The sequence below is a fragment of the Artemia sp. Qi Xiang Cuo genome, chromosome 3 (assembly GCF_049724085.1).
Source record: "Artemia sp. Qi Xiang Cuo chromosome 3, ASM4972408v1, whole genome shotgun sequence".
In the NCBI taxonomy this organism is placed as follows: domain Eukaryota; kingdom Metazoa; phylum Arthropoda; class Branchiopoda; order Anostraca; family Artemiidae; genus Artemia; species Artemia sp. Qi Xiang Cuo.
In genome coordinates, this window is record NC_142796.1 from 55,525,643 (window position 1) to 55,551,142 (window position 25,500).

A 25,500-nucleotide genomic window follows, 5' to 3' on the forward strand; every position below is an offset into this window, starting at 1 on the left:
AATGAATTAATGGGTATGTGCCTGCTTTTCGTAACCAGTTAAAATATCCCCCCCTCCCCCTCCCGGGGTACAAAAGAAACTTTTAAAAACACATAATAACGTGAAATTGATATACACTCCCTTATGATTTCTGGGAATATTTCTGGTCTACGCTATTATTATGAAAGTAAAAAGTAACATTAAACCCCAAAAGGAGCAGAATTTATTCTGTATAGAAGGAGGACTGCCCACTTTCTTATCCACACCTCCACCTGATGGTCGCAGAAATTTCGGAGGGTGCTATTTAGATCGGACATTGAGAGTTAAAGTCCTTTTTTATAAGTCGAAAGTGATTGGAAACCAACCAGCCGCGGGGGATGGGGGTATTTTTCGAGGGAGGATTTCTCGCAAATGGTATTTCCCGCGGGGGAATTTCGGTGGGGGGGGGGGGGTGGATAAATGTCGACCACTTCGTAACTGTGATTTTGTCTCGTTTTTGTACAATCGTAACAGCGGGTGGAAACGGGGCAAACAATTCTCCTCGACTACCAAGAAAAATTCCTAAATTTTAGCTGGAAGAGTTGTAATAGCCGATTTTGGGGGCGTAGAAAGGGCAGTGGCATCAACTTGTAAGGACAGGGGACACATGCCCCTTATATTATACAGGGGGCTCGGGGCCTGCCCGCACTCCCTGAAATTCTAAAATTGTGTTAAGTTAATGGGTATTTCTTATTCAAATTATCATGAAACTAATGTTTTCTATTATTTTGCCTCATCGAAGTTTTCTTTATTTGTGGCCCCAGTCAGAAATTCCTGGGTACTTGCCTCCTTGTCCTAACCGTTGTTGCACCAATCTAACTCGTTGGTGCACGAACCTAACAGTGAGTGAAAGCGGGCCAAAAAGTTATCCCGAAGTATCGAGAACTTTTTTGTGAATTGTAGAGGAAAATTTTGTAATAGCTGTGTTTTGGGACGTAGATCAGGCAGTGGGGTCAATTTGGAGGGACAAGGGATAGGGGCCCTTATATATTTGCTTCCCCCTTCAAATTTTAAAATACCTCTTTGGGGTGTTTTCATTGAAAAACGCCTTTTCTGTCATTTGCGTTTCTAATTTTTTATTTTTTTAATAATTTTATTAATTGACAAATTTGCACCCCCCCACCCCTACATTTTCGCGGATTGACGCCTCTGAGAAAGGGTTTTTTCGGTTGTTTGATGCACTCTAAGTATTTTCTAGATTTTCAAGTCTATCAATCTTTGTATGCGCTCGTCTATATCATCCCATAAAAATCTTTCGAGAATAATTTGTTTTTTCGTTTATAAAACATATTCTTAAAACATTAAGCAAGAAAAGACTTTTAAAATTTCTAATTTTCTTGCTTGTCAAATGGATTTCTCGAAAAAGAAAATTGCCGGAAGACCTCGTAGACACCAGTTGCATGTAAACTAAGCCCATTCTTGTTCATTTTATCTTGCTTGACTATCAATCATTGAATATTCATTCGCATTCCCCAGGTGATTCTCCGAACAGGCGGACGTAAAACCAAACTGCTGTTCGTAAATTTCTTCCAAGAAACAACATTTCTCCAGGGAATTTTTGAGTGCTTCAAAGTGTTCATACGAATTGTCCTGAGAATGGACAAAAACTTAAGGCCGATTCAGCTAGGCATAACTCCCCATATATCTACAGAGCTGAAATGGAGAGGGGAGGGGTGATGCTTCAAGTTATTTTGCTTTTAGAGGGGAATATCTGTATGTTGTAAATCTGAATTTTTTTCACAAAAATTTAATTTTTTCACAAAAATTAAACAAAAGTTTAATTACTCAGGTAGGAAAAATGAGGTATCATTAGGCATGACTCTCCAAGTCACAGTTCTACACAGCTGAAATGGTGAGAATGAGAATAATAGGCTAGTATGTATATTTTTTTTTATGTGTCTTGCCTGTTTTTATGTACAATATCTCATTTATATTGTAAAGCAAAATAAGCATAACTTGGTTGTGGGGCATTCAATTAAAGGGTTTTACACCAGTTCCATTTTAAAAATTTATGCGGCCAATATTGTAATTGCAGCTTCAGTCCACTATTGCTTTTTATGCACCAGTTCGCTTTCTAAAATCTATGCGGTCATTATTGTCATGGTGGCCTCAGTTGTGCTACTTACTGTTCACGATTACTTTTTTTATGCACCAGTTTACTTTCTAAAATCTGTAGGGCCAATTTACACACGAGATCCCTTTCTACAGTCTATGCGGTCTATTTATCTACTAGTTCCCTTTCTAATATCTATGCGGCCAATATTGTCATGGTGGCTTCAGTTTTGCTACTTACTGTTCACGTTTACTTTTTTTATGCACCAGTTTACTTTCAATTATCGTGGCATAACTTTACTCTCAGTTCCTGGAAAGCTCTTCGCTATGCTGCTTCTCAAACGGGCAACAAGATACCTCCATGCCCTGCGTCGCCCCCAGCAAGCTGGCTTCATGCCAGGCAGGTCCACCACCGAGCAAATTCATGCGATTAGACAGCTAGTAGAGAAAACTCTTGAATATAAGAGGAAGGCGTACATTGCCTTTGTCGATTTTCGATCTGCCTTCGACACTGTCGATAGGCAGTCACTATGGCTAATCCTCCAGTCTGCTGGCGTACCCCCTGTCATCTGTGGAAGTTTGTGGCCAGACTGTAGAGGTAGTCAAGCAGTTTACCTACCTTGGTTCAATTGTCTGCTCAAACGGAAGCCTAGATGCTGAAATATCAGCAAGAGCGGCAAAAGCAAACTCTGTCTTCGGTCGCCTTCTAAAAACAGTCTTCCATAAACCCCAGATCAGCCGTCTCACCAAAGCTCGAATATATTCTGCTGCGGTTGCCAGCATTATTCTCTATTCTGCTGAGACTTGGTCGCTGACTCAGACACAGACGGTGAAGGTAGATGCCATCCAGACGAAACACTTCCGAAAAATCAAACGCTCCCGATGGCCCGACAGGGTACGAAATTCGGAAATCCTCAGGTGCTTCAAACTCCCACCCCTGTCCGAGCAGCTTGAGTCTCGCTCGCTGCGTTGGTATGGTCATCTGCTCCGTCTGCCTGCCCAAACACCCGCCCGGCTCATCTTCGATTTCGACCCAGCTGCAAACGGCTGGAGGCGTCCTAGGGGAAGACCACGCACCAGATGGGCAGACGTTATCCGTGATCGGCTCGCCTCCAGAAACATCAACCCGGCTGAAGTGACAACCCTCGCCCTGAACCGACCACTCTGGAGAAGACTGACGGCGCTGACGACTGGTTCCCTCTACGCTGGCGACGCTGCCGAGCAAGAGCTTTAAGTAAGTTAAGTAAGTAAGTTTACTTTCTAAAATCTGTAGGGCCAATTTACACACGAGATCCCTTTCTACAGTCTATGCGGTCTATTTATCTACTAGTTCCCTTTCTAATATCTATGCGGCCAATATTGTCATGGTGGCTTCAGTTTTGCTACTTACTGTTCACGATTCCTTTTTTTATGAGCCAGTTTACTTTCTAAAATCTGTAGGGCCAATTTACACACGAGATCCCTTTCTACAGTCTATGCGGTCTATTTATCTACTAGTTCCCTTTCTAATATCTATGCGGCCAATATTGTCATGGTGGCTTCAGTTTTGCTACTTACTGTTCACGATTACTTTTTTTATGCGCCAGTTTACTTTCTAAAATCTGTAGGGCCAATTTACACACCAGATCCCTTTCTACAGTTTGTGCGGCCTATTTATCTACTAGTTCCCTTTCTAATATCTATGCGGCCAATATTGTCATGGTGGCTTCAGTTTTGCTACTTACTGTTCACGATTACTTTTTTTATGCTCCAGTTTACTTTCTAAAATCTGTAGGGCCAATTTACACACGAGATCCCTTTCTACAGTCTATGCGGTCTATTTATCTACCAGTTCCCTTTCTAATATCTATGCGGCCAATATTGTCATGGTGGCTTCAGTTTTGCTACTTACTGTTCACGATTACTTTTTTTATGCGCCAGTTTACTTTCTAAAATCTGTAGGGCCAATTTACACACGAGATCCCTTTCTACAGTCTATGCGGTCTATTTATCTACTAGTTCCCTTTCTAATATCTATGCGGCCAATATTGTCATGGTGGCTTCAGTTTTGCTACTTACTGTTCACGATTCCTTTTTTTATGTGCAGGTTTACTTTCTAAAATCTGTAGGGCCAATTTACACACGAGATCCCTTTCTACAGTCTATGCGGTCTATTTATCTACTAGTTCCCTTTCTAATATCTATGCGGCCAATATTGTCATGGTGGCTTCAGTTTTGCTACTTACTGTTCACGATTACTTTTTTTATGCACCAGTTTACTTTCTAAAATCTGTAAGGCCAATTTACACACCAGATCCCTTTCTACAGTTTATGCGGTCTATTTATCTACTAGTTCCCTTTCTAATATCTTTGCGGCCAATATTGTCATGGTGGCTTCAGTTTTGCTACTTACTGTTCACGATTACTTTTTTTATGCACCAGTTTACTTTCTAAAATCTGTAGGGCCAATTTACACACCAGATCCCTTTCTACAGTTTGTGCGGCCTATTTATCTACTAGTTCCCTTTCTAATATCTTTGCGGCCAATATTGTCAGGGTGGCTTCAGTTTTGCTACTTACTGTTCACGATTCCTTTTTTTATGTGACAGTTTTCTTTCTAAAATCTGTAGGGCCAATTTACACACGAGATCCCTTTCTACAGTCTATGCGGTCTATTTATCTTCTAGTTCCCTTTCTAATATCTATGCGGCCAATATTGTCATGGTGGCTTCAGTTTTGCTACTAAATGTTCACGATTACTTTTTTTATTCACCAGGTTACTTTCTAAAATCTGTATGGCCAATTTACACACGATATCACTTTTTACAGTCTATGCGGTCTATTTATCTACTAGTTCCCTTTCTAATATCTATGCGGCCAATATTGTCATGGTGGCTTCAGTTTTGCTACTTACTGTTCACGATTACTTTTTTTATGCTCCAGTTTACTTTCTAAAATCTGTAGGGCCAATTTACACACGAGATCCCTTTCTACAGTCTATGCGGTCTATTTATCTACTAGTTCCCTTTCTAATATCTATGCGGCCAATATTGTCATGGTGGCTTCAGTTTTGCTACTTACTGTTCACGATTACTTTTTTTATGAGCCAGTTTACTTTCTAAAATCTATAGGGCCAATTTACACGCGAGATCCCTTTCTACAGTTTGTGCGGCCTATTTATACACTAGTTCCCTTTCTAATATCTATGCGGCCAATATTGTCATGGCGGCTTCAATTTTACAAGTTACTATCCACTATTACTTTATTTTTATGCACCAGTTCTCTTTCTAGAATGTAGGCGGTCAATGCTATCTGGGCGGCTTCAGTATTGCTAGTCACGGTCCACTATCAATTTTTCTTACATGTATTAAATAGAATTTCACGTTTTACATGAGTTTTATGGTAGATTCTGTGAGAATAGTTAGAGCCGAAACCCCCCACAAATTTAGATAATTTCGGAGACCACACTGCCTTTCCATGACGATAAAATAAAAGTTCAAATTAGGGATAAAATCCTTTTTAGTAGACAGTGTATAGAAATACCTAAAAATACCAGATATGTCGGTCACTGTATCGGTCACACACAGTGACCGTCATCAGTAGTAAAACCGTCACTGACGCTTTTACTACTGATGACGGTCGCTGTATATGTGACCGAAATATCTGGTATTTTTGTGAATTTCTATACACTGTCTTTAAAAAGGATTTTATCCCTATTTTGTACTTTTATTTTACCCTCACAAATTTTGTACTTCTTTTCCATATTTTAGGTCAAATTCACAGATTGGTTATGCAAATAAAAAGGGTAGGTTTGTTTGCTGCAGAGGCAAGTCTGTGACTGTAAGAACTTTTATAAAACCAAACCCCGTGAAAATATAAACCTCGCCACCTTATTGCATTTGACAGAAGGATGCATCACAATAAACCTACTAACTATAAATAAAGAGGCCTTAGCTTAAGACTCTGTTGAATTGAAAAGTCAAAGACTGAGTTATATTCAGCTAAATTTACTAAAACTGTTCAAGTACATGTATTTGTATAAGCATAGAATTAGGGCTGTTGAGAAGGAAACATGTTAAGAATGTACAGCCCGAATTATATATTTCCCAATCTTCAACCACATATCCTGTGGTAGATCTAATGATTAAAATTCAAACAAATTGCCTAAAAATCACCAAGATCATGTATTAAATGTTAAATTAATATTCTAGGTCCTCGAATGAGCAGTGTAGTTTCTGGAAAAACTACAGTTAAAATGGAGATACCCGGAAGGTCTTTGGTCACATCAAAACCAACCACCCCTCTCATCAGTAAAAAAACACACAAGGGTTCATCGGTCAGTTCTGTTGACCAGTCTCTTATTAGCTCAAATTCTGAAATGCAGAAGGTTGAAAATGGTGAGACTTCCCGAGGGAAGCAAACTAGTACCGAGGAAAGGAAACGTAGCCAAAAGGGGGAATCCATATTAGATGATGATGATGGTGTAGATTTTGACATAACTGCGCACAGAAAGAAAACTAAGAAGGTGCAGAAATGTTCTTTTAGTGACTCAAGTGACGATGAATGCAGAGTTGTCAAGTGATCAGATTCTCAAAATGATTTTTTAAGCTTTTCTATATTAAATCTATTGTATAAGTGATTTAAACGGGGTATCAAACAGCTTCTGAGACAAGAATGAAAATAGTAGCCAAGACTGCCGATTCTCTAAACTATAGTGTGGTTGAATTTTCTTCATTTTGTTTTAAAGTGACGATACCAAAAAGTTATTTTTAAAAGTCGGGAAGGGGGTGCAATTTTTTTCGATGAAAATATAAAAAACGGTGTTTTTCAATTCACCCCTCTGATTGTCGTCCCTGATTACTATCAGGACATCAGGACTATCAGGATGTATATTACACGCACCCATATTAGAAAAAAAAGGGGTGTAAATATTTCGTAAGAAATTATTGTAAATAAACCTTGAGTTTGTATAACCAAATCATCACATTTTCGTAGAAATAAAGCTGTCCGTTTTTATTTCTATTTTCTTGTTGTAGTCTCATTTACTTTGCTTCATTTTATATTTATTTATACTCACATTTCTTTTTTTCAGTGCTTCTTTTTCATTCTTTTTGTGTTTTAGAAAGAATTTTCTAAAAAAATTATAAGAATTAAGAAAAATGTACACTTGTTTTTCTTTCTTTTATGTTTTTCTTTTGCGGTTGTCTGTTTTTCTCTCTTTTTTTTTTTGTTTTAGAAAGTAAAATCGATTTATTTTTATTCAAGAAAGTGTTTCTTGTAGAAGGAGAACAAATTGACTGTCCCAGGCTAAAAAAAAATCCCTTTCACAAAATAAATTTTAAGTTAGAAATGCCGTATATGGTCACTACCTCTGCTTTGTCGACTAGTGACCTCTGTGGAATCACGGATTTGTCTTAATATACATATATTTGTATATAATACTTTTAGTATAGTTTATATTTTTTTCGAAAATAGTTTTTGTTGGTAGATATTCAAAACTTGTTTTTGAAAGATATGTGTGTTAAATTGTTGATTTCTGCTAGATAATTTTCTATAATTTTATATTAAGGTCACGTGGATAACGTGTACTTGAAGGCTGCAGTCAGGTACATACGGGGGGGGGGCTTGGAACCGTTTTGTTTCCCGAAACTTCGATGTTTATACGATTTCAACAATGATCTCTTATTTTGTTCAAATGCTTTTGTAGCCTCTTTTTTGTATATTTTTATAGTTGAGCAAGTTTCAAAAATCAGTTATTCAAACTTATTCTTCTAAAAACCGTGTTTGGATCATCAGTTTAGACGCGTCACTTTTACCATTCTTTTTAGTATAAGATGATTGGCATAAATGTGGAGGCTGTTTTAAGGCAAATGTGGAAGGGGGGGGGGGAGTATAGCCATACTCATACCATGGGAGATCAATATCATCATGATTATTCTAATATTTCCTTGTGTTCTACTCATGCTATTTTGCTTTTTTTTTTCGAAGTTGAGTAAATTACAAAATACAGCTGCTCAAAACATGTTTTCATGATGAATATAATATGATCTTTAGTTTTTGACAGATCATCTTAACTATTCTAGTCTTAGATCACGTTATTAACAGGTTGCACTTTATAAGAGGTGGTTTTAGGGGTGGGGGGCAGTGAGCACTTGCCCCGGATGCAGAACTGTGTAGAACTTTTAGGGGCGCAAAATTTGAAATAAATAATTAACGGTTATGATTATTTTGTAATCTTTAAAACTTTATTTTTATTAAAATAAAGTAGAGGACGCAGTTGCCAGCAAGTACTAGCAAATTTAATCCGAAATTTTATTTTTCCCATATCTTCAACGTTCCTTGAAAATAAAACTAAGTAGGCGGAATTTAATTTATTTAATGTTGTTACAATTAATTATGCAATACGGAGTCTTCGCAAAACATAGAGTTAACTATCAAATATTATTAGCAATTGCGGTGTCGGTGGCCAGTAATGAGCGGTCGTTTAGTAAACTTAAATTAATATGAATATTTCTATGATCGACTATAAGCCAGAAGTGACTAAAGGATTTAGCCTTAATGAGTATAGAACTCAAAGAATTAACAGCAATCATTTGGGACGAGATAATTAATTATTTTACATAGGCTCAAGTAAGAAAATTTAGATTTAAATAAATGGAAAGATTTGTTAATGAATGAAAATTTTTGTTAAAATTTGGCCTCAAAATTTTGGGGAGACAGGGGACGGAGTGCTAATCAATATTTTGCCCCGGGGGCAAGAGAGGACAGAACCGCCACAGCATTTTCGGCTGTTGTGGAAGGGGTGTGGGACTTTACTTAGTCCATACAATCATAAGATTGCTACAATTTGTCAAATGATTTCCTAAGTTCTGCCCATATTTTTTAACCCATATTTGCAGATTTTGAAGCTCAGAAAATTTGAAATTATAATTGCTCAAATCTTTTTTGTTCGTGTTTTTTTTTTCACAAGCAGCGTGTTTCACACTAGGCCATCGCAAAAATCCATAAAACCATCATAACCATCGTCAAATATGATCACAATCATCAGAAGCAAACTATTCAAAAAATGTGGAAAGGAGACGGAGATTCCAGCTCTGATCGAGGTTGAAAGGCTGCATGGGACTTCTGTTTTTAGTGGTCCTGGGACAAGAGAAGTACAGGAAAACAAGACATGTTTAGACTCCTATATTAGGGCTTCTATTATAGAGAGAGGGTAATACACAGAAAAACAATATGCCAAAAATGGCTACGAACCGAGACAAATTGCTGTTGCTAGGGTAAATAATGGAATACCTGGGAGTGTCATGGGAAGTCTGCTAGCTAGAAACAGGACCCTTGTGGAAATCCTATGCTATTTTCCTATGGATACCTTTAAATCCCATGCTATTTCTCTATGGACTTATTTAAAGCGCGAGGGTGTGTTGCTAGCTATGTTACCTTTGATAGAACACCTGGAAACGTATTGCACATGGGCTAGTAACTTCAGTTATTGATACTTGTTAAATATTCCGACCATGCTCCGATTAATCATATAAAAATACAGGAACTTCTGGAAACAGGGCATCGCCAAAAGAGGGATGCACCGTTAAATCTTCTTCTTGCGCCGTTAAACCATTAATGGAAGAAAGGAGTGGTGGCTATGGGCGCGCTTGAAAGCCTTATGCTCATACTACTTATGTCTACTTTAGTTTATTAAGTCTACTTGTCACTGCCTAAGTTACAATCAAAAGTTGCTCTGTAAGGTTAAATTACGTAAATGATGTAGATCTTACGTCTTAAGTTATTGTAGTGTGAAAACTTTAACGGGTTGTGTGAAAGCACCATAAGGGTATCGATGCATGTTTGTACACAGGCAAGTATTAGAGTAAGGTCTTTGTTCTATAAAAGCCAGGGGTGAGTGCGTCAGGGTGCCGTTCGCGATGAGGAAGGCAGAATAAAACCAAATTTTTTGCCTCCCCCTACCCTACGTTTTTAAAGTTAACTTTTTTGCATTTTCTTTGAAAAAGTCGAAAAAAAACAAAATTATTGCCTCCTTAGTTGTTACAAAAAATATATGTATTTTACTCTATCTTTTCGTGAATTGGCACCACTGGATCTAGCTCTGCAAAAGCTCCCCCGAGAAAGGTCAGTTTCTATTGCACATCACCTCCAGGACATAAGCTGCTCAATTCAGGTAAGTTCCAGTTTTGGATTGATTTATTTATGGTTGCTAGTTAAGCTTCTTTTGTAAATGGATATAGATACTTATTTCGATACTGATTGTTAGATATCGATTTCGATTAAAGCCGAATCGTTATTAGCTAAATCTTGATATTAGTAAAACATCATGGTAAATGGGGCTTAATAGTAGAAGGGGGGTTCTACTCCGGGACGACACCCCTGCTGCCACCTACAACTTTTTTTACATAGTTTATGGATGGTTATGTGTGTTGGTCGATTTATTCGATGTTTTATGGATTTTGTCAGTGAGAATGGAAAAACAGGAACTTTGTCACTTTTATGTCTGTTTTCATGGATGGTTATGTGTGTTGGTCGATTTATTTGATGTTTTTATGGATGGTTATGTGTGTTGATCAATTTATTTGATGTTTTTATGGATTTGTCAGTGAGAATGGAAAAACAGGAACTTTGTCACTCCCTTCTTGTTGTTGTTCGATGCAGATGTTATGAGTTTCCGGGAAACAGTATTGGTTATTGTTTTTCAAGCCAAATGTTATGAGTTTCAAAGGTAGGAGTTAGATCACCCATTCTCAGGCAATCAGAGGACTTTGTTTACATAACAGTTTGACCTTGAGATTTCGTATATAACGGGCATGCAATGTGATTCATTTATTGGAAAGTATTGTGACACAATGGATAGAACAATTGACATAATTGATGAGCTTGAGGCCTTGGCAGCCGCAATTAGCAATGTAAGTGCATTTTTATTTTCAAACGAATTTTCCTTGATCACCCTCTAGTATATTTAAGTACCCCCCAACAAACCTAACTATCATACAATCTTTATACTCAATGTAAAACGTAAATATATTCCTTTACCCTCAAACCCCCCCCTCCAACAAACCATACAATCTTTATACTCAATGCAAAACGTAAATATATTCCTTTCCCCTCAAACCCCCCCCCCCCACAACAAACCATACAATCTTTATACTCAATGTAAAACGTAAATATATTCCTTTACCCTCAAACCCCCCCCCTCCAACAAACCATACAATCTTTATACTCAATGCAAAACGTAAATATATTCCTTTACCCTCAAACCCCCCCCCCCACAACAAACCATACAATCTTTATACTCAATGCAAAACGTAAATATATTCCTTTACCCTCAAACCCCCCCCTCCAACAAACCATACAATCTTTATACTCAATGTAAAACGTAAATATATTCCTTTACCCTCAAACCCCCCCCCAACACACCATACAATCTTTATACTCAATGTAAAACGTAAATATATTCCTTTACCCTCAAACCCCCCCCCCCCCCCCACAACAAACCTAACCACCATACAATCTTTATACTCAATGTAAAACGTAAATATATTCCTTTACCCTCAAACCCCCCCCCCACCCCAACAAACCATACAATCTTTATACTCAATGCAAAACGTAAATATGTTCCTTTACCCTCAAACCCCCCCCCCAACAAACCATACAATCTTTATACTCAATGCAAAACGTAAATATATTCTTTTTACCCTCAAAACCTAATCAACTTCTGTCTATCTCTTAGCTATTAACCCGCTATGTTTTGACATAAGCTCTCCGCGCAAGGTTATACTTACTTTGTCACCCCTCTTCCGGTTTTGCTTACGATAGCGGTCTAGCCAAAGGGTTTGTTTTGATTGTCAAATTATAACAGTTTTAAGTAATAATATGTAATGCACTATTTTGGAAAAGTGAAATGAATTATAAACAAAATAATTGCTAACAATATATTTAGGACTTTATGTAAAAGGGGGAGGGCAATACATCGCTTCTAACAGCTTTGCTGTAAAGTAAATTACGTAAAAGGGGGGAGGGCAATGTCTTCAATTCTACCGCCATCATTGTAAAGTAAAAAAAAAGTGTTACTTCGCATTAAAAGTAAGGGGGGATTATGTGTGTAGAAATTTACACACATTTAAAAGAAAAATAATGTGTAAATATTTTCTTTGCGTCTATAGGCATTTTTTTAAATTTTTTTCAAGCTTTCAATAAAGTTTCTTTTATATTCCAGGGCGTGAATCCAGGATTTTTGTTGGGGGAGGGGGTTAACGCTTTTATTAGTGACAAAATAGAAAATGAAAGATTGTTTTTATCATAATTGTTTTCGACTTCAGTGTCTAACCATTTCTCATTGACATTTTAGAGATTTTAACTATAACAATTTTCCTAAATTTAGGGGAGGGGGCGTGAATCCGTGATTTTTGTTGGGGAGGGGTTTAGCGCTTTTATTAGTGACAAAATAGAAATGAAAGATTGTTTTTATCATAATTGTTTTCTACTTCGTTGTGCGAACCATTTCTCTTTGAAATTTTAGCGATTTTAACTATAGCATTTGAATAAAAGGTAGTAAGATATATTCGTTATTGATCTGGCATGCGCTTGAATAAAAAACTGAACATTCGTATAATAATGCTTTGAGTCATTTCTGAGAAAAGTTGAATTTATTATAATCAAACTATGATTTTCAGAGTTTAGGTTGCTTTCGACAAAGATTTCTCTTTACATACGGCAAATTTCCACATGGTGATTGATCCATGGCCCTTCTAAATGTGATAGAAGCTACTACGCCCTGCTTCAATCTCTTTTTATGTATTCAAACTGAATGTTCGTATAACAATGCTTTGAGTTATTCCTCAGAAAATTGACCCCTCCAAATATTTACTCAGAGGAGCGGTTGCTGAAATGTAAAACTTTACTTATTTGCCAATCATTTTCACAGTTTTCAAGTTCAGATCTTTGAACACACTCCCTCCTTCTCAGTTTATTCTATGAAAGTGAGCTGTATATGCTAGAGTTTCAGAAACATTACATATTTATTTAATTAAGCACTTTTTTTCAGATGTAATAATGTTTGGTGTGATTGACACATAATGTATTAGACTGAAATATTCCTCAACTGGCATTATTTTCGAAGCAGCTTTCTTACTCCTAGGCAATCAACGACGTGAAATTCATTGCTATAAATGGAACATCAGATACAATATGTATAAGTACGAGAAAAACAGATGGAGTCCAACACTAAATTTTATAAATCAAAATGGCTTTTACGTTAAAACCATACGACCACATAATGAAAATGGTTATGAAATAAAACATGTACAAGAGGAAATTCAGGAAATATGCAGTTTTTTCGGTGTGCAAGCTGTTTATGTTAAGGGAAACGTGCCAACTGATAAACTCTTACTAGAAAAATGTGATAAAAACATAGCATTATTCAATTTAGAAGACTTCAAATGTTAGAAATACCTGCATTCAGTCCATGACCCAGAAGATGAAGTTAGATATTTCGCTCAATGGATGCCGGAAAAGATACCTGACATGCAAAAATGCATCAGATATCCAAAATCCTAAACTTGCTCCTACTCATATCAAATCAATTAAGCTTCTTTTTTTTTAAATATGCAAATATTTTTTTCAAATGTTTTTAAATATGTTTAAGCAATAAATGTCTTAATCCTCAACCATTTTTATTCTTTAGAATAATCCATCACCATGAAAATTATACTTTCAGATTCAACATGTCAGGGAACACACTTTCAACTTCAGCATGTTAGAGAACCCTTAATAGTCACCCCCTAAAAAGGTATGTTAACCCTAAAAGGTTCAAGAATTTCCCTGAAATTACACTTTCAGATCCAGCGGGCCAGGGAACATTCTTTCAGGTTCAGCATGTGGGAGAACCATTAATGCTCATCATTAAAAAAGGTAAGTTAATCCTAAACGCTTAAAGAATTTCTGAAATCACACTTTCAGGTTCAGCACATAGGAGAACCCTAAATGCTCATCCCTAAAAAAGGTAAGTTAACCCTAAACGCTTAAAGAATTTCTCTGAAATCACAATTTCAGGTTAGGTTGCTATTTTTGACTTTTCTGAGCTAGATCTCTTAGCATTTCATGGGTGTATGCCTTCAGAAAATTATGATTTGGGAGGTATAGTTTGCTGTTTGGACTTTTCAGAACTAGGATTCTTAGTCCCTCATAGGTGTTTGTTGTCTGAAACTTCAAGTTTGGGATGAGTAGTTGGCTATTTCAGGCTTCTCAGAGCTATGAATCTTAGTCTCTCATAGGCGTTTGTTGTCTGAAACTTATGATTTGGGATATGTAAATTACTATTTCGGGCTTTTCTGAGTTGGATCTTAATTTTTCAAATTTCATTTTGAATTTCTGTCGTGAAATGCAAGAGTTGGAATATTTCAGTAGTGACTTGTTGTGCTTTACCTTCTCACAGTTACATTCTCTTGATTTTTCGAAGTTCATTTTGAATTTCTGTCATGAAATGCAAGAGTTGGAAAATTGGGGTCTTAGTCCACCAGCCTGAATGGTGGAAGTCCACTAGCTCAGTATTGTGGTCCCAGTCCACCAGCCTGAACGGTGGAAATTCACTAGCTCCGAATTGGGGTCTTAGTCCACCAACCTGAATGAAGGAAATCCACTAGCTCAATATTGGGTTCTTAGTCCACCAGCCTGAATGGTGGAAATCCACTAGCTGAGTATTGGGGTTTTAGTCCACCAGCCTGAATGGTGGAAATTCACTAGCTCAGAATAGGGGTCTTAGTCCACCAGCCTGAATGGTGGAAATTCACTAGCTTATAATACGAGTCTTAGTCCACCAGCCTGAATGGTGGAAATTCACTAGCTCAGAATTGAGGTCTTAGTCCTTCAGCCTGAATGGAGAGACAACACACACACAAAGAGACGACACACACACAGAATGAAACTGAATTACAATATGAATCTGATCAGGAAGTGTTTACAGGTCAGGTTGGCCGAGTGGTTAAGGCGCTAGACTCAAGATCTGGTCCCCATACGGGGTCTTGGGTTCGAACCCCACACCTGACAATTTTTTTCTTATGTACTTTTTTTCTTTCATCATGTCTTGTGATTTCACTAAATAACTTCTGTAAAAGGATTTATGCAGAACCTAAATTTTTAGGGCCTTTAATAGATTAAATAAATAAAAAAACTAGAAAAGTGCAAAATGTTCAAATTCTCTTCTGAATTTTCTTAAAGAAGAGAAAAAAGTTAGCTCAATTCTGAACTTTACCAATGAAACTGAATTACAATATGAATATGATCAGGAAGTGATTACAAGTCAGGTTGGCCGAGTGGTTAAGGCGCTAGACTTAGGATCTGGTCTCCATATGGGGTCGTGGGTTCGAGTCCCACACCTGACAATATTTTTCTTATTCTAAATCTTTGGAAACAGCCTCTATTTCTGACCGTTTAAGTTTTGATGTTAGGGTTGTCAGTCAAAAGCTATGACCTTGAGAAAAGAGCTTGAGAATATTGCCTGATTTTCGAAAAATGGGGAAACATCCTCCAAAAGTCGACAGGAATGCACCCCCTCCAGCACTGTATCGGATATGTTTAATAGAATCTGCAAAGTCAACATAGCTTTATTTTATTTTTTTAAGGTTAATTTAGACGAGGTTCTGAATTTTCTGAAAGAAGAGAAAAAAGTTAGCTCAATTCTGAACTTTACCAATGAAACTGAATTACAATATGAATATCATCAAGAATTGTTTACAAGTCAGGTTGGCCGAGTGGTTAAGGCGCTAGACTTAAGATCTGGTCCCCATATGGGGTCGTGGGTTCGAGTCCCACACCTGACAATTTTTTCTTATTCTAAATCTTTGGAAACAGCCTCTAATTCTGACCGTTTAAGTTTTGATGTTAGTGTTGTCATTCAAAAGCTATGACCTTGAGAAAAGAGCTTGAGAAAATTGCCTGATTATCGAAAAACACTGAAAAATACTTTTCAAAGACCATTTCAGAGCTTATATATAATAATATATATATATATATATATATATATATATATATATATATATATATATATATATCCACTTAAGTTCTATATTTCACAAAGACATAAAGAAAATTAAAGTTCAATTCTAAATTTTTCGATGGAAGATAGAAAAAGTAATACCATACTTGTGAATATTTTCACGGAAGATAAAAAGTTCTAGTTCAATTTAAAATTTTCTCAACAAAGTCAAGGAAAGTTCAAGTTCTCTTCTGAATTTTCTCAATGAAAAAAAATTAGTCTTTGATCATTTCCATTTTTCCAAATAATATAAAAATTTTCCACTATAGTTCAGATATGTCTCGAAGAGATGAAAAATTTTAAATACTGTTCCAAATTTGTCACAGAAGATAAAAAAGTTTATGTTCTCTTCGAAATTTTACTAAAGAACACAGTTCATTTCTAATTTCTCCGGAGAAAACAAAAATCTTCCACTTCAGTTACTTATTTCACAAAGCCATAAGTAAATTTAAAGTTCAATTCTAAATTTTTCTATGAAAGGTGGAAAAAATAATACGATACTTGTGAATATTTTCCCGGAAGATAAAAAGTTCTAGTTCAATTTAAAATTTTCTCAACGAAGTGAAGAAAAGTTCAAGTTCTCTACTGAATTTTACCAAAGAGCACAATTCAATTCTAATTTACCCAGAGTAAAATAAAAATCTTCCACTTAAGTTTTTTATTTCAAAAACACGTAAAGAAATTTAAAGTTCAATTCTAAATTTTTTCGTGAAAGATAGAAAAAGTAATACCACACTTGTGAATATTTTCCCAGAAGATAAAACGTTCTAGTTCAATTAAAAATTTTCTCAACGAAGTGAAGAAAAATTCAAGTTCTCTTCTGAATTTTACCAAAGAACACAATTCAATTCTAATTTCACCAGAGAAAATAAAAATCTTCCACTTCAGTTCTTTATTTCACAAATACATAAAGAAATTTAAAGTTCAATTCTAAATTTTTCGGTGGAAGATTGAAAAAGTAATACCATACTTGTGAATATTTTCCCGGAAGATAAAAAGTTCTAGTTCAATTTAAAATTTTCTCAACGAATTGAAGAAAAGTTCAAGTTCTCCTCTGAACTTTACCAAAAACACACTTCAATTCTATTTTCTCCAGAGAAAACAAAATCTTCCACTTCAGTTCTTTATTTCACAAAGACATAAAGAAATTTAAAGTTCAATTCTAAATTTTTCGGTCGGGAGATAGAAAAATTAATACCATGCTTGTGAATATTTTCCCAGAAGATAAAACGTTCTAGTTCAATTTAAAATTTTCTCAACGAAGTGAAGAAAAATTCAAGTTCTCTTCTGAATTTTACCAAAGAACACAATTCAATTCTAATTTCACCAGAGAAAATAAAAATCTTCCACTTCAGTTCTTTATTTCACAAAGACATAAAGAAATTTAAAGTTCAATTCTAAATTTTTCGGTGGAAGATAGAAAAAGTAATACCATACTTGTGAATATTTTCCCGGAAGATAAAAAGTTCTAGTTCAATTTAAAATTTTCTCAACGAAGTGAAGAAAAGTTCAAGTTCTCCTCTGAACTTTACAAAAGAACACACTTCAATTGTAATTTCTTCAGAGAAAACAAAATCTTCCACTTCAGTTCGTTATTTCACAAAGATATAAAGTAGTTAAAAGTAAAAATCTAAATTTTTCGGTGGGAGATTGAAAAATTAATACCAGACCTGTTAATATTTTCACATAAGATAATTTCCATACATGTGAATTTTTTCCCTGAAGATAAAAAGTTCTAGTTCAATTTAAAATTTTCTCAACGAAGTGAAGAAAAGTTCAAGTTCTCTTCTCTTCTGAGTCCGGCGAGAGAACAAGTTCTCTCGCCGGAAAGAAATTTAAAGTTCAATTCTAAACATTTGAAAAAACATTTGAAAAAAATAATGACATATTAAAAAAAAAAGAAGCTTAATCCATTTGATATGAGGAGGAGCAAGTTTAGGACTTTGGATATCCTTCCACTTCAGTTCTTTATTTCACAAAGCCATAAAGAAATTTAAAGTTCAATTCTAAAATAATGACATATTTAAAAAAAAAGAAGCTTAATCCATTTGATATGAGGAGGAGCAAGTTTAGGACTTTGGATATCCTTCCACTTCAGTTCTTTATTTCACAAAGCCTTAAAGAAATTTAAAGTTCAATTCAAAAAAAAGAAGCTTAATCCATTTGATATGAGGAGGAGCAAGTTTAGGACTTTGGATATCTGATGCATTTTTCCATGTCAGGTATCTTTTCCGGTATCCATTGAGCGAAATATCTAACTTCATCTTCTGGGTAATGGACTGAATGCAGGTATTTTTCACATTTGAAGTCTTCTAAATTGAATAATGATATGTTTATATCATATTTTTCTAGTAAAAATTTATCAATTAACACGTTCCCTTAACATATACAACTTGCACACCGAAAATACTGCATATTTCCTGAATTTATTCTTGTACATGTTTTATTTCATAGCCATTTTCATTACGTGGTCTTATTGTTTTAGCGTAAAAGCCATTTCGATTTATAAAATTTAGTGTTGGACTCCATCTGTTTTTCTCGTACTTATACATATTGTATCTGATGTTACATTTATAGCAATGAATTTCACGTCGTTGATTGTCTGGGAGTAATAAAGCTACTTCGAAAATAATGCCAGTTGAAGAATATTTCAGACCAATATATTCTGTGTCAATCACACCAAACATTATTATATCTGAAAAAAAGTGCTTAAATTAAATAAATATGTAATGTTTCTGAACCTCTAGCATATAATGCTCACTTTCATAGAATAAACTGAGAAGGAGGGAGTGTGTTCAAAGATCTGAACTTGAAAACTGTGAAAATGATTGGCAAATAAGTAACGTTTTATATTTCAGCACCCGCTCCTCTGAGTAAATATTTGGAGGGGTCAATTTTCTGAGGAATAACTCAAAGCATTGTTATACGAACATTCAGTTTGAATACGTAAAAAGAGATTGAAGCAGGGTGTAGTAGCTTCTATCACATTTAGAAGGGCCATGGATCAATCACCTTGTAAAAATTTGCCGTATGTAAAGAGAAATCTTTGTCGAAAGCAACCTAAACTCTGAAAATCATAGTTTGATTATAATAAATTCAACTTTTCTCAGAAATAACTCAATGCATTATTATACGAACGTTCAGTTTTTTATTCAAGCGCATGCCAGATCAATAACGAATATATCTTACTACCTTTTATTCAAATGCTATAGTTAAAATCGCTAAAATGTCAAAGGGAAATGGTTCGCACAACGAAGTAGAAAACAATTATGATAAAAACAATCTTTCATTTCTATTTTGTCACTAATAAAAGCGCTAACCCCCTCCCCAACAAAAATCACAGATTCACGCCCCCTCCCCTAAATTTAGGAAAATTGTTATAGTTAAAATCGCTAAAATGTCAATGAGAAATGGTTAGACACTGTAGTCGAAAACAATTATGATGAAAACAATCTTTCATTTTCTATTTTGTCACTAATAAAAGTGTTAACCCCACTCCCCCAACAAAAATCCTGGATTCGAGCCCCGGGAATATAAAAGGAACTTAATTGAAAGATTGAAAAAAATTTAAAAACATGCATAGAGACGCATTACTTATATTTACAAATTTTTTTTCTTTTCAATTTGTGTAAATGTCTGCACACAGACTCCCCCCTTACTTTTAATGTGAAGAAACAGTTTGTTTTCACTTTGCACTGAAGGCGGGAGAATTGAAGGCATTGCCCTCCTCCCTTTTACGTAATTTACTTTACAACGAAGCTGTTCGAAGCGAGGCATTGACCTCCCCCTTTTACGTAATTTACTTTACAGCAAAGCTGTTAGAAGCGATGTATTGCCCCCTCCCTTTTACATAATTTACTTTACAGCGAAGCTGTTAGAAGCGATGTATTGCCTTCCCCTTTTACATAATGTTCTAAATATATTGTTAGCAATTATTTTGTTTATAATACATTTCACTTTTCCAAAATAGTGCATTACATATTATTGCTTAAAACTGTTTTAATTTGACAACCAAAACAAAAACTTTGGCTAGAGTGCTATCGTAAGCAAAACCGGAAGAGGCGTGGCAAAGTAAGTATAACTTTGCGCGGAGAGCTTATGTCAAAACATAGCGGCTTAATAGCTAAGAGATAGACAGAAGTTGATTAGGTTTTGAGGGTAAAAAGAATATATTTACGTTTTGCATTGAGTATAAAGATTGTATGGTTTGTTGGGGGGGGGGGGTTTTGAGGGTAAAGGAATATATTTACGTTTTGCATTAAGTATAAAGATTGTATGGTTTGTTGGGGTGGGGGGGGGGTTTGAGGGTAAAGGAATATATTTACGTTTTACATTGAGTATAAAGATTGTATGGTGGTTAGGTTTGTTGTGGGGGGGGGTTTGAGGGTAAAGGAATATATTTACGTTTTACATTGAGTATAAAGATTGTATGGGTTGTTGGGGGGGGGGGGGTTTGAGGGTAAAGGAATATATTTACGTTTTACATTGAGTATAAAGATTGTATGGTTTGTTGGAGGGGGGGGGGTTTGAGGGTAAAGGAATATATTTACGTTTTACATTGAGTATAAAGATTGTATGGTTTGTTGTGGGGGGGGGGTTTGAGGGTAAAGGAATATATTTACGTTTTGCATTGAGTATAAAGATTGTATGGTTTGTTGGAGGGGGGGGGTTGAGGGTAAAGGAATATATTTACGTTTTACATTGAGTATAAAGATTGTGTGGTTTGTTGGGGGGGGGGGGTTTGAGGGTAAAGGAATATATTTACGTTTTGCATTGAGTATAAAGATTGTATGGTTTGTTGGAGGGGGGGGGGTTTGAGGGTAAAGGAATATATTTACGTTTTACATTGAGTATAAAGATTGTATGATAGTTAGGTTTGTTGGGGGGTACTTAAATATACTAGAGGGTGATCAAGGAAAATTCGTTTGAAAATAAAAATGCACTTACATTGCTAATTGCGGCTGCCAAGGCCTCAAGCTCATCAATTATGTCAATTGTTCTATCCATTGTGTCACAATACTTTCCAATAAATGAATCACATTGCATGCCCGTTATATACGAAATCTCAAGGTCAAATTGTTATGTAAACAAAGTCCTCTGATTGGCTGAGAAGGGTGATCTAACTGTTACCATGGAAACTCATAACATTTGGCTTGAACAACAGCAACAAAAACTATTTCCCGGGAACTCATAACACCTGCATCGAACAACAACAAGAAGGAAGTGACAAAGTTCCTGTTTTTCCATTCTCACTGACAAAATCCATAAAAACGTCAAATAAATCGATCTACCCACAAAACCGTCCATGAAAAACATCAAATAAATCGACCAACACACATAACCATCCATGAAAACAGACATGAAAGTGACAAAGTTCATGTTTTTCCATTCTCACTGACAAAATCCATAAAACATCAAATAAATTGACCTTCACTCATAACCATCCTTAAACTATGTAAAAAAAGTTGTAGGTGGCAGCAGGGGTGTCGTCCCGGAGTAGAACCTCCCCTTCTACTCTTAATGACTTCAGCTTTCGAAAAACCTAATCAATCCAAAGGAGTTAATAGTGACACCTATGTCGTCCTATCCCCTCCTCTAAAAAGGATCCCTTTTACAGTAGGAACAACAAGAATAAAACGTCACAACCTCACTATTACCTCTATCAGGAAAATATTAGACAGGAATATTTGAAGGGTTCTAATGCCAAATCGATCAAATTCAGAAAACAATTAGTGGAGAAAATTGGCTAAGAACATAGATTACAGGCTTTGGTTAGGTTGACAAACACTCACCACTCACTTCAGAAGAGCTTTGGCACCTATTTCGATAATATTTAATGGGGTTTGAAGGATCACCCTATCCCTCTGATTAAAGACGTTTTTAGTATTATGGCCAAACTATTTAGAATTGATTGGGCGGTCTTGTTATAACTTGTGGAGCTTTGATAAGAGATCTATATAAAGGACAGAAAACTAAAAGTCGACACCTACTTTCCAAGGAATCTTAAAAAAATTTTATCTTCCCTGGTTTTGCGCCGGAGATAGAGATATTCAGTTTTGGTTAAATTTATATCATTAGCCAGAATCTTATATCAATGAAATTTATATCAAAATACCAGATATTTCGGTCACATATACAGTAACCGTCACACACAGTGACGGTTTTACTACTGATGACGGTCACTGTATATGTGACCGAAATATCTGGTATTTTTGGGAATTTCTATACACTGTCTGCTAAAAAGGATTTTATCCCTATATTGAACTTTTATTTTATCCTCACAAATTTTGTACTTCTTTTCCATATTTTAGGTCAAATTCACAGATTGGTTGTGCAAATACATAGGGTAGGTTTGTTTGCTGCAGAGGCAAGTCTGCGACTGTAGGAACTTTTATAAAACCAAAACCCTTGAAAATATAAACCCCCCCCACCGTATTGCATTTGACAGAAGGATGCATCACAATAAAAGCTACTAAGTATAAATGAAGAGGCCTATATTACTACTAAATAGAGGCTTATTTTACTACTAAATAAAGTAGTAAAACTGACCGTCATCAGTTTTACTACTGATGACGGTCACTGTATATGTGACCGAAATATCTGGTATTTTTGTGAATTTCTATAAACTGTCCCTTAAAAAGGATTTTATCCCTATTTTGAACTTTTATTTTACTATTCTTTCAAATGTTTGTCAATAAAGAATCTTTTCAACGAAAAGTAAAGAGTCATATTAAAACCTAAATTGAGCAGAAATAAAATCATATAATAAACCAAAGTAAAAACAATTCAAAATATAGAAAAATAGGTATAATTTTTCAAAAACACAATGTATAATTAACATTCACAAAAAGTTTTCACTAATAATAATTAAAATCGGAAATTCGGCTTTACATCCGGAAGCATTTATCAGCAGGAGCAAGAGTAAAAGAAAACAAAACAGAGTAACCCAAGATATACAAACATAAAGCAAGTGAAAAAATAGGAAAGCTATTAAATAAAAAAAACAAACACAGATAAAAACTCACATCTCAAAACCGTCCAATGTTCATTTTTTAGTTTTGTAAATGCAAAAAGTAAGACCAACGAGACAGGACAGATAAGGTCTTTCTGCTAGTCGAATCTAGCAAAAGATAAAAAGTTTTTAAAAGGTCTAAAAGTTTTTCTTGTAATTTTGTCTAGCCTTATATGTTTTCTTTATACTAGGTTAGTTGTTTTTTTTTTCTTTTCCTTTTTTTTCTGTTGAAAAAGGCTTCCGGAATATTTGGACTTATTATTAGGGGGAAAAATTCGGGTTACTTTTTCAATGCCTTATCGAAAAATGCCTTACCCGTTTACATATTTGCAGGTGGCTTTAAATGAAGATTTAAAGGCAATTTGGTCAAAGAAATTATCAACACTTACCATTAGCTTAGCACAGTACTTACCATTACTATCGTAGTTTTCAACAAACACTTATGCATCTTTACATAAGGCGTGCAATAACTCAAGCTGGCTTTACAGGAAAGCAATTGCATCGAGGAATATCCAAATTGTTTGTTGCTCTATGGAGTCGAAAGCCTTTCCAAGCTAAGTAAAAGACAGCGTATGTCTAGATTCATTTATTTTTAAAAGCACATTGGATGGAGATTGGTTTCATGGAAAATGTATAGTAGCCTACCTGGTTTTCATCTAAGTGAGTCAGTGACAAGCTGTGGCTAACTGTCTGTATGTGTATGTATATTTGTAATGACAAGGATAATAATTTATTGCAAAAAAGAAATATACAGTAGAAAGCAATAACCTTAAGAATAAGAAAAGTAAAATATGTAACGAAAACAAATTCTGCAAAGTATAAATTGTCGCTATACAAACAATTTACTACGGATTGTGAAGTCTAATTTTAAAACGGATTGTGCAATGATAGTGATCCAGGTTGGTTCTGAGACGGGGGTGCTTCGAAAGGCCGAGGAAGATTTATTCAATGTTTTCCATAGGAATTGTCTAAAGATACTCTTAGGTACTAGTTTAACTGACCGTATGTCAAACAATAATCTCTACGGAAAATTTTGTTCGATCCCAATCAAAGGAAATCCCCAATATAATGAAACGAAGGTTAAGATTGCTAGGCCACATTTTACCGATGATAGATGACGGATTGCCAAAGATTTTGCTTTGAAGAGCAATTCGACCTCAAATCTGAGAGGAAGAGGTTGTAAGGAGGAATTTAAAGAAAAGTGGGATTCCATGGGCGGGGATAAAGAGTGAAGCCTTGATAAATTGGGGTCAGGGAGGTCAGGGAGCTTGATAAATTGGGGTCAGGGAGGAGCAGGTGCAGCTGTGCTGGCCTGAAAACATCAAATGAATTTACTGAAAAAAATGTGCATTGTCAGTTTAATGTACATATGCTGATATTTATTCCTTAATATCTTAATTAACTTTTTATTTCTTAAAGCTATAAATGAAAACATTTAAAATAATTTTTTCAGTAAAGTACAAATTATATTCTGGCTTTTAGAAAGCATAAGGCTTAGAATCCTACTCAGATTAAATTCTGCTCGTTTTGAGTTTGACTTATTTTAATTTCTGTTTGTTTTTTGTTTCATTTACTTATTGATACTGATTTGTGGTAGTTGTATACTTGGTAGATAAAAAGTTTTTTTTTGATTAATTTCTATTCATTTTATATTGACATAATCTTTTTCAGGGGGAAAGACCACTTCTGAAGTTAAACAACCATCCCTTCCATAAAAACCTTTAATACCCCCTAAGCTTAACTTACAACCCTTGCCCTTAATATCTGAGGTTTGTTTCAACCCCAAAAGCCTTGTTATGATATTTAGACTATTTTGAATAGAATGGCTATCTCAAAAATTTTATTAGGCGCATTTCGGGACAATATGACGTTTGCATGGGCGCCCATCAGGGGGGGGGCACCGGCCCCCCCCCCTTTGGCTGAATGACGGCGTCATATATTTATAATAGTTTAAAAAACTTTTCATAAAATGAGTTTTCAAAGAAAAGTAAAGAGCTATATTAAGACAAAATAAAGTCAAATAATCTTCCAAGCGTAAAACTACCACAAATAACTATCAACAATTAAATGAAACTCAAAACGAACAGAAATTATAATAAATTACCGAGTCAAACTCAAAACGAGCAAAAATTAACATTACTAGGGCTGACAACCCCTATGCCTTCTCATCACCAGATCATAACTTGGGCTTTACTTAAAAAAAATATAAATAAATGACCGTGGATTTTCAGTGCAATTTACCTATACTTATATTTATTCCTTAAAATAAAAATGGGTAAAAAAAACTGAGGGAAAAAATTTATTTAATTATTTAAGTAAAAAAAGTGAAAACATTTAAACTTATTTTGTTTTCAGTAAAGCGCAAATTATGTTCTGCTCTTGAGAAGACATGGAGATTATC

General features: G+C 35.3%; 1 protein-coding gene and 1 non-coding gene across 5 annotated transcripts in view; both read left to right on the forward strand.

Moving 5' to 3' along the window:
• LOC148954301 (ATP-dependent DNA helicase Q1-like) overlaps positions 1-7,657 on the forward strand; it is a 97,745-nt gene extending 90,088 nt beyond the window's left edge. For all 4 annotated transcript variants that reach the window (XM_089087015.1, XM_089087014.1, XM_089087016.1 and 1 more), the window contains exon 12: positions 6,261-7,657. In XM_089087015.1, the coding sequence (XP_088943141.1) occupies positions 6,261-6,631 (371 nt within the window). In that variant the 3' untranslated portion in view covers positions 6,632-7,657. The remainder of the gene's footprint in view (positions 1-6,260) is intronic.
• An 8,132-nt stretch (positions 7,658-15,789) lies between these two features.
• Positions 15,790-15,872, forward strand: TRNAL-UAA (transfer RNA leucine (anticodon UAA)). Its single transcript has one exon. It is a non-coding gene; the product is annotated as a tRNA-Leu (tRNA).
• The last annotated feature ends 9,628 nt before the right edge of the window (positions 15,873-25,500 follow it).